This window comes from Molothrus aeneus, chromosome 13 (genome assembly GCF_037042795.1).
Source record: "Molothrus aeneus isolate 106 chromosome 13, BPBGC_Maene_1.0, whole genome shotgun sequence".
Classification (NCBI taxonomy): Eukaryota; Metazoa; Chordata; class Aves; order Passeriformes; family Icteridae; genus Molothrus; species Molothrus aeneus.
In genome coordinates, this window is record NC_089658.1 from 7,529,095 (window position 1) to 7,542,377 (window position 13,283).

General features: G+C 36.6%; 1 protein-coding gene across 1 annotated transcript; it reads left to right on the plus strand.

Annotated features, from left to right (window-relative positions):
- The first annotated feature begins 4,670 nt into the window (after positions 1 to 4,670).
- Positions 4,671 to 12,418, plus strand: DNAAF4 (dynein axonemal assembly factor 4). Its single transcript, XM_066558895.1, has 9 exons — positions 4,671 to 4,821; positions 5,401 to 5,548; positions 5,923 to 6,056; positions 7,049 to 7,289; positions 8,039 to 8,184; positions 8,756 to 8,865; positions 9,562 to 9,715; positions 10,724 to 10,829; positions 11,876 to 12,418. Exons 1-9 carry the CDS (start codon positions 4,699 to 4,701, stop codon positions 11,983 to 11,985), a joined length of 1,272 nt encoding a protein of 423 aa, XP_066414992.1. The 5' UTR covers positions 4,671 to 4,698; the 3' UTR covers positions 11,986 to 12,418.
- Positions 12,419 to 13,283: the final 865 nt, after the last annotated feature.

The following is a 13,283-nucleotide window of genomic DNA, read 5'->3' on the forward strand; positions in this document are numbered from 1 at the left end:
ATACCATGATGTGTTTTAAGCTACTCTATGAAGTATGTGAAACATTATTGTTTATGGATTGGTAGCTGGTGAGGTGTCTTGCATAGAATGAGGTATGATAGATGGTAGCAGTTAATAATTAAAACTGAGTACCTTTCAGAACACACAGCACTGATATGCATTATCATCTTGTTGCCATTACTTAATATGAATTTCTTAATATTATCCACTGATAAATAGGTGAACATTTGGTAATCAGCTCTTGTGTGTGAAAATTCTATTCTAACACTCTTGTTTCACAAAACATATAATTTTTTGTTTGTTTAGAAGGCATATAATTTTTTTTGTCTATTGGATGTGATTAGATATATGCAGGAGGATGTAGAACTGGATGTATTTTAAAGTTATTCTGCAGTTGCTAAGTTTTGGCAGAAGCTTTCTATATTAGAATAGACTCTTCCCTAAAATTGGAAACTAAGTGTACTTAGCAGAACTCTTTAAGGCAATATAAATATCCTACACTACATCTTGAGTTATGCACATTCACTTCTTTATGTGGAAGTGATAACTTCTGCTTTCTATAGAAGAAAAGAAAGGTTCCTTTAGTGGCCTAGTGTTGTGTGTCATCAGTTCTGGGGTAATTAGTTCTGAGTGGTGTTCAGGCCCTCAGAGGTGCTGCCTCTAGCTTGAAGTTTTCAGTGTTACCCTTTGTCTCCTGGTTTAGAAATGGCTTATCCCAGCACCATGGGGAATAACAATTTCTGCATTGTTTACCATACATAATTTTCCTTTTCATGTTCAAAGAAACTGTTTCAAAATAATTTTTTGATCCAACCCCACCTTTTTCCTTGGAGATTTGTGCACTGTATTTCAGGAATTGCTGTACTGGAGACATTTTGGGATTGGAGTTATGAGAGTTGTCTGTTTCTGGACACTCATCTTTTCCTCTACAGAATGGTCTAAATCTGAGCTTCCTTATAACTTAAGGGGAGGGCAAGCTCTTAATATATCATTTTTTCTTTTTGTTTTTCTTTCTTGATAGTTTCTTTTCTTTCTGAAATGTGAAATTATACAAAGTTGTTAGGGATTTTTATTCAAAACTTGGTCTTTCCTCTAAGCTTGTGTTTGTGGCCTTTAGAGCAGGCACTGTGGTCTTTAGGGCCTTCTGACTTGGAATGTTTTGTCCACCTTCTCCTTTTAGAATTAAAAGTGAGTAGAAAAAGGCAAGTTACCAATCTACTGCCATCCAAACAATGCAAAATATAAGCTGATTAAGATTGTTGACATTTAATTTTTTTTTTGTTAATAATGATGTGATATTTTTACCTTTTAGAAGAACATATATCAGAATCTGATTCAAGTGTTCTTGGAAAATGTATATGGTAGGCTTTGTCCAGCACTGTATGTAACTTTGTTGCTTTCTGTTGTCTAGTTTCAGTTTCTTTTAAAATAAAGATAATTTTTGTGGGGAAGTTGCCTGTGGACTTTCTGCAGATGAAGTAATGCCTAGATGGATGCTTCTCATATTCTGCCTGCGAGAAGGCATTTGGATTAGGTGTAATCCTGCAAGAAGCAGCATGAGGTCATATGGATCAGAAAATACAGCTCCTGCCTTTCTTGGAGAGCTCCACTGTTCCGTAAAGGTGTTCATCTGCAGTGACTTCAAAGCAGATGGGAAAAGATCTTGTACCTTCAGCCCTATTTCTTCACAGGATGGGAAGGAAGGCTCAAGCATCATTTGTCCAAATAGATTTTTTAAATAACTTTCTGCACTTGGAAAGTGATTATACAAAGAATTATTCATTCCAGTTTATAAAATTATTACAGAGCTCTTCCTTTAGTTAAAATGCCATAACTAACACATACCAAATCACTGCTTCACCAATAATTTTTAAAAGTAACTGATATAGGTCCCAAGCTACATATGCAAAACAGTTTGTTGGAATAAACAGAATCTCATAAAATGTTTTTGCTTTTTGTTAAAAATATGGAGAGATGAGAGAAATGAGAGAGAACTTAGAAAGGATGTGAGAAAAAAAGGTTAATAATTAAAGGTAAGAAAATGTAAACTATCTAAATGATTTTTTCCCCTATATTAAAACTTCTGAAGCCATTAGAAGTGAAATAACCCCAGAAAAGATATATGTATGTATAGGCAGCTAGAAGGTGCAGAATATTAATAATATTATTAAGGTTTGTCTGGAACATAAATCTGCATCCTTCATGGCACAGGTGATGGGAATTTAGGAATCAGCTTTTCAATGGAAAAATTTCTCTTCTTACACTGCAAACTTTGCACTGCAGACTTTTGACTGATAAAGTTAGTGCCAGCAGAAGAACCACTCTGCATGGGTGTCTCTTGTTTATTTTTCAAGTGTGCCACAGTGAGAGCACAGCAGCTTGTCCAGGTAAGGCTGTGGGGCGGGTGGGACAGAGGTGGTGGTTCTGCACATACACATCACTTCAAAACCTTTAAGGTTGATCCAAGACCTTGCTGAATCCCTTTTGTGTCCTTTAGCAGCTAAATCTGCTACTTTGACATAAGAACTTGTCAGTGATATTTACTGTTTCTCCTACAAGCCTTGCTTTGCAGATCTAGGCTTTAAGTAAATAGACATTTTGGTTGATGTATGGGAGCTCTTTTGTGTAATTTGAGAAGACTAAATATTGGTAACCATAACTGTGTCTTGTAAAGCATGTATGCATAATATACTTCTTCTAGCAGGAATAAATAATACGCTGCTTCATTTCGGTATATTCTCTGTGATTAAACTAAAAATGACACCTGGGTGACCAAGGCAGAAGACCTGCACTCAAAACCTTCGACTTTCTGGATGACTACAGCTGGAGTGGTAGGAGATTTTGAGTTACTACATTATAGTCATTCTTGTCACTGTTGTATTTTCTGAAAAATCCCTTTGCCAGGATTTCTTCTCCTGGGAAAATGAGAAGCCTCAGAGAAAAAACAATATTATCTCATTTACTTCTCCCTGTTTTGCTGCTTTGGAATGTGGCTGGAGATTGTTTACCAACATGTGCATGTTTGAGTGCTTTCATGTGAATTGTTTTTACTTAATGACCAATCACCATCAGCTGTGTCAGACTCTGAGGAGTCAGTCACGAGGTTTTCATCATCATTCTTATTAAGCCTTCTGTCTGTATCCTTTCTTTAGTATAGTTTTAGTATAGCATTCTTTTAATATAATATAAGTACATAAAATAATAAATCAGCCTTCTGAGAACATGGAGTCAGATTCCTCATCTCTCACCTCATCCTGGGGACCCCAGCAAACTCAACACATTCTAGCTGCTGCTGCTATGTACTTTGAATGTTCTTGGAAAGAGGAATTTAATTCAATTTACAGATTCCAGTCCATGCAAAGATTGTTCCAGATGATACTGATGTGGGTGAGTGAGAGTGGAGAATAACCCAGAAGTAATATGAGTTATGATGGATTTCTTGCTGTTATATAAAAAAAAAAAAGTTATAAATCTCTGCAATACCTACTTTTATATATAAACAGCACTTAAAAGTAACCTCTACTATTTGAATATTGCTGTGTATTATACGTAATAGAACATAAAAATTAAATCTTCAGTGATGCACATTAGAAATACTAACTAATGTGAGCCATGTTAAACTCCATTACTCTTGGTCTCATTTGAAAAGAAAGAGGGAAAACTTGACTTTTTGTTTATGGATTTTACTAATATTTCTAGGTAATTGCGTACTTTTGAGGAACTTAAACATACCTGAATTTTTATCCAGCTGTGTTTGGCTCATCTTTCAGGCTGTTGTCTTCAGAAGCAGTTGCTTTCAATATACTAGACTTTATTTTGGCAGATACAGTGTTACAGTTTGTTTGAGAAACACGGAGTGGTAATGTGCAAATTACCTCCTGAGTTTTTGGCAGAGAGCGCAGCAGACAATATTGCTCAGAAATAGCATGGGGCTGCCTGTACGACCCAGTTATTTTTAGGGGACATGTGGAAGTTTCAGTGCCAGCATTGCCAGAGTAGGTCAAGGAAGGTGATCCTGCCCTCTACTGAGCCGTGGAGAGGCCACTCTTGGAGTGTTGCAGTTCTTGGCTCCTCAGTACTGGGGACATGGAGATCCTGGAGCCGGTCCAGCACAGAGCTACCAAGTCCTTTCAAGGGTCTGGAGAATCTCTCTTACAAGGACTGGCTGAGGGAGCTGGGCCCGTGTAGCCCCCAGGAAAGGTGGCTGGGAGGGGACCTCAGCAATGTGTAAATGTCTGAAGGGAGGTGCCAGGGCATGGAGCCAGGCTCTTTCTCAGCGGTTCTGAGCAATTCAACAAGAGGCAACAGGCAGAAACTGATGCTCAAGAAGTTCTGCCTGAGCTGAGGGAGAACTTCTCTGTGGGTACAGGCTGCTCACAGAGCCTGTGGAGTCTTCCTCAGTGGAGATATTCCAGAACTGTCTGGACACAATTCTGTGCTATGTGCTCTGGGATGACCCTACTTGAACAGGGAGGCTGGACCAGATGGTTTTTTTTTTGATAAAAACTAACGCTTGATAGTTTTTGTCAGCAGTTTGTCTCTTTCTAGAAATGTACGTGGATGACACGAGCTGCGTTCCTTCCCGCTCTGCGGAGCCGGAGCGGTGCCCGCGGCCCTCAGGCCCCTGGGGACTACAGCTCCCGGCGTGCGCCGCGGGGCCGAGGCCGGGAGCGGCCCGGAGCTGCTCCGGCCGCGGCGATGCCGGTGTGGCTGCGGGAGCACAGCTGGCGCCAGAGCCTCACCGCCGTGTACCTCTCGCTGCCCTTGCGCGGCGCCCGGGCCACCGCCGCCAACATCTTCTGCAGCGAGCAGTACCTGAAGGTGGGAGCCGCTCGCCTCACGGGCCTCCTGCCGCGCCCGGCCGCGGGGTGACTCCGGAACCCTGCTCAGAAGCACGCGTGCCGTGCACCATGGCAACTCTTCAGATTCAGAACCCTTTATCTTTTATCATCTCTTTATGGCAGAACCCTTTATCTTTTATCATCTCCCTCTGTCTGCTGCGGGCTGTTAAACGCCCGTCCTGCGGCAGATCATGGCTTTAGCACTGCTCATTCCCTACTAATGCTCTTACCACTCAACAGGTGCCACTGCCTTTACTCTCATACATGGACTGAATTTATACATTTGCTTATACTGTGGATAAACCTAAATTTGAAATCCATGGCTTCTGTTGCAGTGCTGAAGAACAGACTTTTAAAATCTTTACCTTGTGACGACCCACCCTTAACGGGAAGGAAGCACCTTCTCTGGGCTTCTACAAACCTCCACAGTGGATACAAGGCAAATTACTTCTGTCAATAGTATCTGTTTCTTGAGGTTTACTGTATGCTTGTGCTCTGCTTTGAATATGTGAGAGTTAATTGAAAACAGTAAATATTAGCATAAATTATGTTTTTGTAGGTAAGCATCCCTCCGTTTTTGTTTGAAGCTGTTTTATATGCTCCTATTGATGACACAAACAGCACAGCAAAGATTGGAAATGGAAACATTTCCTTCACTTTGTATAAAAAAGAACCAGCCATGTGGGATTCCCTAACTCTAGCTAATGGTAAGTTTTCTACTCAGAAAACTAGATTCTGTATAAGGTAACCATACTGAGACACTTCTGCTAGTAGATATCTGCTCAGTTCAGCCTTGTTCATTATTAAAAATAGAAAGTATGTGAGAACAAAGAATATCTACTAGTTCTAGTGTGTGTGAAATAAAACAATATTTCTTGTGCAACTGTTTTGTGTTTAAAACATTTTGTGTTTAAGTAAATCTTAATTTTTCTCTTTTAGAGATGGGCTTGGTAGACCCTGGTTTGTTGAATTGTAATTGTGTTGTATTTTGCCAAAGTAGCAGAAGAAATAATTTTCATTAACATGTTATATACCAATAGAACATCAGGCCTCAATGACTAAGATAGTTTATTTTTTTAAGCTGACAAGGAGAAACTACAACATCTGAGAGAGAATGCTGTTCTAAAAGCCCAAGAAAAGGCAAAAGAGGAGACAGAAGCAAAAAAAATTACAAAACAGGAAAACAAAAAATATGCTTTGGAGGCCACAATGAAGGTAGGTTCAGAAGAAGCTCTGCAAGACATTCATGTAAACACCTACCAACTAATCTGGCAGATGCTTTGTTAAATGTATGTTAAAGAATATGAAAAGTTCCAATTTTTATTTTGGTGGTGGTGAACTTTATTATTATTTCTCTGCATTTAAACCTATTTATTACCAAATATGAAAATGTTACTGACAAAATGCTTACAAGATGCCACTTTCTGTGAGTAATAAAAGCTTTTGGTGACAAGCTCAGATTTATGTCTGTTCAAAGGAGACTACAGTCATGCAGCAAAACTGTAGTCTTTTGTGGCCTTTGCAGGTGTTTAGTCCTTTAGCACTGTGAAAAAATACTGATTTTAAAAATTCTCACTCTTTGTTGTATTTTATATCAGACTTGGGTTTTTTTTTGTCTTTTTTGTGTTTGTGTCTTTGTTATTCTGCTTTTTATGTATATTTTAAGATATGTTCTTAAAATTTGTATGTATATAAAAAGTCTGGTCCCTTCATTTGTGTTCAAAGGATTTTTTTTGGAGCATGCAATGAAATTTTAAGAGTGCATATGCAATATTGACCAGAAAGAGCTACAGTTAGTGACTTAGTAGAAATGTTGTACCTTTTCTAGATATGTAATAATGTCAAAGACGAGAAATAAGAAAAAGTGTGTTCAGATCATCACATATATTTTACATTTCTGTATTTTCCAGAGATCTACATTGGAACATGGCTAGGATTTTCACTGTTTAAAACTTATTTCTGAATGTTTCTGGATTGTACCTTAGGGTTATTAGTAAAATAAAGATGAGACCTCTAAAAGCTGATCAGAAATCTTTACTCTCCCAGGCATTTTCAAGCATCTTAATTAATTGTGCTAGTATGGTCACATTATTGGTTACACTATGCTTGGGATATGGAACTGAGAAAATAATGGTATCTTTAACTTAGTCAAGTCAGTATTATCAGATGTTCTGTATCTCATAGGGGTTTTTTTTTTGTTCAAATAGCTAGAGGAAGCAGAAAGAAAAAGAATTGAAGATCTAAAAGAAAAGGAGCGGCAGAAGGTCACTAAAGAGTTGGAGTTATGGAAAAACCAGCAAAAAGATGGTGATAAATACAAGAGCATACAAGCAAGAGAGGAATTACATCAAGAAAAAGAGCCATTAAAAGAGAGAAAAAATGAAAAAATGAACAAATCTCAGATTCCTAATGAAGGAAGTTCTAAGACAAGACTCAGATCCACAAGAGGTTGTATAATTGAACTGTACTTTGTAATTCTTTAAAGTGTGGATATAACTTTATTCCCAGATGTTTCTAATTCTTCACTTATCTTTGTCTCCACCATACTGAACCAGTTCTTTTAGCTCACGGTTATTTTAAAATTGTTGTTTTCAGACAATTTATTGAGCTAAAGCGCATGAGTTCTTAGCTCTAGATGAAGTCTTTGGAAATACAAGGGTGGGTTTTGTTCTAAGCTTTAGAAAAGTAAATCAGAGAGCCTTTCTGGCAGTGTAATGCACACTTCCTGGGGGTGGGGTTTCTGTTGCCCAAAGTTACCCAACTACTGGATTTCATGGAATATTCAATCTCCTTTTGTGCTCTCTGTCCTGTGTCTTGGATCCATGGAGAGCCAATTCAGGGAGCTAAACCAGCAGAAGACATTTAACTGTTGTTTGATTTGATAGGTTAGTTTTAGCTCTTATTGTTGCCCTGTCACAGCATCATACAAGCAACAAAGAGAGAGGTGTAAGAGGAGTTTAAGTTCAATTGTGACAGATGCTGTATAATTCCATTTATTTACTTGCTACATTAGGAAGAAGAAGAAAAATTGTTTGAATGTTCCCTTCAGAAGACCAAGTCTAAGCTTTTCTCAAGCAATTAGAGGTTTAATTCTAGTGTGTCACATTTCTAAGGCAGGTGTACTTTGGACTTCAGTTGAAAACTAGAAAAATCTCTTACTTCATTTTTCATTTCCAGTGTTCTAACTCTTTTCATAGGTCATGGTTCCTGTAGTATATTTTCACAGGATTTAAAGGAAGAACAGTTACCAGCTCCCCGAGCTGCTGCTACAATTAAAGTCAACTTTACACCACGAGTTTTTCCCACAGCTCTGCGAGAATCTCGTGTTGCAGAGGAGGAGGAGGTAAGGTGGGGAATTAATTATTGTGTATTCAGTCAATACAAAAATAGTGTCTGTGCCAAGGGATGTTACCTGTGCAATTATCCTCATCTTCTAAGGAAGGCAGTCTTATTTAAATTAAGAGATAAAAAACCCAATTTTATACAAAAATTCTTTTCACCCTGTTGTGCAGATTAATAAATAACATGTTCCTTTTTAAATTTTAATTCCTTGAAGTACAAAATTTGAAGTGTTCTGACTCTTATATTTAAGATTCTTTCAGTTCTGTCTCAAAAGAAGCTCACGCCTCTTTTGAGCTTGATTCAATGAACACAAAGTAATTTTGAAAGATCAAAACAGACAAGTAAACAAAAAATGTATTAGAGATGTGGTAACCTGACTTCTCATGGTAATAAAATATTTGGGAAAACTTTGAAGTTTTTCATATTGGACACTATCAAATATTTTCCTGTGTCTGAAATACGTGGTCAATAGAATTCTTTTGATAAGTATGAGTGAAGAGATGAAAATAAAATCCTTTTTTGGATTTGAATTTTTGCTTCAGAAACAATACTAGCACATTTTTTGTCTACAGTGGCTGCATAAACAAGCAGAAGCTCGAAGAATAATAAATTCCGATTTATCTGAGCTGGAAGATTTAAAGGAAGAGGAGAAGAATCCAGATTGGTTAAAGGACAAAGGAAAGTAAGTTACATTCTACTTGAAAATGTATTAAAAATGAAATAGTTCTATGGTGTTTGTCTACTGTTCAGTTTTGGTACATTTTATTTATTCTAGACAGAGTTGGTGAATGTCTAGAGTAGTCATGGTAGTCGTACTAGCGATTTTATTGACAGCTTAAGGGGTTAGAATCTGATAGAATGAGATGCAATTGTTGAAGCTCAATAATTATAAACACATTATGTATATCCTTCTTTGAAGAAAGTTGAGGCAGTGCACTATTATACCTAAGTGAATTTAATTTCATTTGTACTTTTTTAGTGAGATGTTAAACATCTATGTAAAATAAACTAGGGACTTTATACAAATACTGGTTTATTTATATAGGTGTGTTATACAGAAAGCTTTGATTAGGCAATCATAATCAGATATACAAAGCTTTCAAAATGAGTCCTGTGTCTACATAAATGTGTCCACTCTTACAATCCTTCATTGCTTGTAAGCAGTGACTACTTTTGTTGTGTATCTCTAAGCTATATTGTCAGCAGCAAGGTGCACTGAACTTCAGTTATGTTGTTCTCAGAAAAGACTATAAAGGGACATTTCAAAGGAGACGATGCTAAAACCTCAAATTTTTGAAAATTAGTTAACAATAAGTAGGTGTTTATTTTTTATTTATCCCCTTCTTTAAACTGCATGTTTCACTTTTTTAACACTTAGCAAAATGTTTGCAATGGGAGACTACCTTGGGGCTGTAAACGCCTATAACCTTGCAGTGAGGCTGAACAATAAACTCCCCCTGCTGTACCTGAACCGTGCTGCTTGCCACCTTAAACTGAGAAATTTGCACAAAGCTATTGAAGATTCCTCCAAGGTATAAAAATCCAGGAGCTCAGGCTCTTTTGCATTAGTGTGATTTGTTACTGTGATGGTTCTGTTTTAAGCAGATCTGTAAATACATGTTAGTGCAATTCAAAGTTTTAGAATTAAAAATTGATATAATAAAGCCATGGTGAAATATTAAAATTTGATACTGATGAATGAACTTTCAGAAATTTAAAACAAAACAACAATAAAATAAACCCTAAACCAGGCTTCCACACATTTGTGACAAATGGCATATATTGGCCAGTATGTTTCATTACAGATAAAAATATTGTAGCAATATGTACACTTGAAAAAGCCCACGACTTGGAGCAGAGGAAACAAAACCAAAGTAAACTCATAGTTTCTATTATGTTGTGATGTGCTTCATTTGGTTGGAAAGGAAAAAAAATGGTGGTGATGAGCAGGATACCTTAAAAAACTTCTAACAAACCAAACATTTTTAAACAAGGGCTGTATTGTCCTGATGTTTTAGCAGCTGTTATTTGTGCCACAAGAGGAATGATATCAAATGGCACCTGAATAATGTGGGAAAATTTTCCAAGAATTATTATTTTTTGAACTAATAAGTACTTGAGTCTTGAAACTTGGCGGTTTTTGGTCTTGCTTTTTCTAGTAACTGCTGCTAAAACACATGTGCTTTTATAGTGCTACTTTTTTTCTTTTTTTTTTTGGTAGCATGATAGGCTATATGATCTATGAAAACAGAACACATTATTTAACTGCAATAAACATTTAACATGGCATTTGTCAGTTTTTGGCCATGGTAATGTAACTGTAGGTGGCAAACTGGGGGTGATGGATACAAATCTTAATGACTAGAGTCACAAGCCATTTATATTAAATTTGAATAGCTGTTTTCTATTTCTGTTTGAATAGTTCTTATGTTACTGTATAATAATAGTAATTAGGTGAGAGAAGTGTTCATAAATTAAAAAAAACCCCCAAATTATGGAAAACCTACTTATAACTACTGTGGGTGTTGTCATTTGTGAAGGCTCTGGAACTGTTGACACCACCTGTTCCTGATAATGAGAACGCTCGATTGAAAGCCCACGTGAGACGTGGAACAGCGTTTTGTCAGCTGGAATTGTACACTGAAGGTGAGGCCTTGGCTTTATGGAAACATGCACAGGAATTTATAGTGACATGCAAGTAACTCTGTTTAGCTCACACCTTCATGTTTTGAGAAGTGATTTGAAGGAGGTATAAGCTATGTGTATAAGCTATGTCTATTTGTTATGAACCTTTATACCACATTCTTTAATTTTTTAAAAATTTACTGGATACTTGAAAAATCTTTCCAAGTTTGAGTAAATGGATTGTGTTCCTAATTTAAGGAGTTTTTCCATTGACGATATTAAAATAACCTGAAATATTTCTAGAATACTTGTGAAGTGCTTAGTAACATCTTTGTAAAATGAGGTAGGAAGCCCATATTAATGAGTGAAATGATTCATCAAGTACATGTGATTTGTGTGAAAATAACTGAATTTACAGTGTCCCTATTCAGTTCCTCAAGAGTATCAGATCAGTTTTGTAAAGCAGTTTTACAAGTGAAAGCTGATAATAGAAATTGAAGAATATTCAAAATGTCAATGTTGAAGTACTAAGCTTTGGCCATTGTTTACCTTTTTCTGCAGGCCTCACTTGATTATTCCCTTACAGCTTCATTTGCACTTTGAAACCTTATAAAAAAGACTAATGTGGGCAAGATTTTACTTTCTGTACTCAGGATTTTTTTTTTTCCCCACAAGCTCTGGTTTTCACAGTTCATGTCCTTTTTGTTCATATTTTCACAAAGGATCATTTCCTCTCTTCTGCAGAACACTTTAGAACAGTCCCTTCATGCACACACACATATATAGGTGTATATGTACATGAATGAAGAGGCTCTATTTTCATGTTTCAAAACCTGAAAATATTTATGTGGTAGAGTGTTTCCACTAAAATTATTTTGTAAAATAAGATAAACAAAATATAAGTACTGATGGAAGCTAAACTAATGTCATTCTGATGCCATCTTACTTAAGGACAAACCTCAAGATCAATACTTTATGCATATGACTGGGGAGTAGTTATTTCCAGTTAGTTGCTGAAGAGGATGCTCTTGCATTATTGATTGATATTATTAATGTGTCTATATTAGGCCTCCAGGATTATGAAGCAGCTCTCAAGATTGATCCTAAAAATAAAATTATAGAAAAAGATGCTGAGAAGATTCGACAACTAATTCAAGGAACAATGCAAAGTTCTTAATTAAAAAAAGTATAAAAAAGAAACTTTGATGCCTTTGAGGACATCAGAAGGAATCTTATTTCTCTTCAGTGTGTGTTACCTAGACATTTTTCTGCTTCACCTGGAACACTTACAAATTTGGTAAAAGATTGGATATATTATTGGAAAGTATAGTATTTTAAACATGATTGGATACATTTTATATAATTTTGATACAAAGTTGTTGTAATTTTGCTTTTTGTCATCATTCTGTATTACTCTGACAATTTGAAACCCTGGACTTGAAGTGGTTCCTTTTTGTTAAGTGTTCTTTCCAGACTGGGGCCATTTCAACTACACTCCTTTCACTTAGTAGTTTTAGCAGACTTCTGAATTTTCTGCATCAGTCTCTTTCCTGAATACCATTTATGACTGATTTCTGTCTTTATAATAAAGTATTTATCATGCAGATATATATTATTGTGTGCAAATTTTACAGTGTTGTATCAGGGAGAAGGTGGCAGGTATTGTTCCCAGCTGTTTTACTTAGAGCCTTGAGAGGAGTGCTGAGGTGAGTCAGAAATATCTGGTAGGAAAGCTGCTGCCTCTGCTTTCCTACAGAAAACTGCTGCATTGCACTGCAAGGGGCCAAAACCACTTTCAGAACAGCTGGAAGGAGGGCAGTGCAGCAGTTTGAGTGCCTCTATTGACTGTAATGCTACACTTACAGATATTGCTGTTTTCTTTTTATAATTACTGTGGGGAAGTGAGGGCTAAGGAGCAGAGACAGGAGAACAACAGGAGAAAGATCAACTTAGTCAGCCCTTCAGCTAACAGGGTAAAGCACTTCAAATTTGTCAACTGTTTTTGGTCAGAGCAAACGTTGCTCAAGATGTGTATTGAAATAGATGCATGGTGGAGAGTGAGGAACTTAACATTTTGACCTTATTTAGTATACTGTGGACAGTGGTAATTTGACTCATAATGACTATGGAAGATAGTAATATTTGAGATTGATGTAAATTTCTGCATTAGTGATAATCTTGAGCATAGAAAATATCTTAATATGTGTGGCAGAAATAGTATGGATAATAAAAATATGAATGGGAGTAAGAATAGAGTGAGACTGAGGGTAATATAATTTAGTTCTGACCTTTTTTTCTATAAGATACAGGAATATGGAGAAATTTACAAGTGATTGTGCTTCCTCACTCATGTTCACAGGCCAGTATTTTTAATATTTGTATTTTTTCCCCCAGTAGGGAGTGAGTTATTATATGACAAATACTTTTTCGTCTGTTTATGGAAACTGCTGTAGTGCTGTATTGATGAGCCTGCCA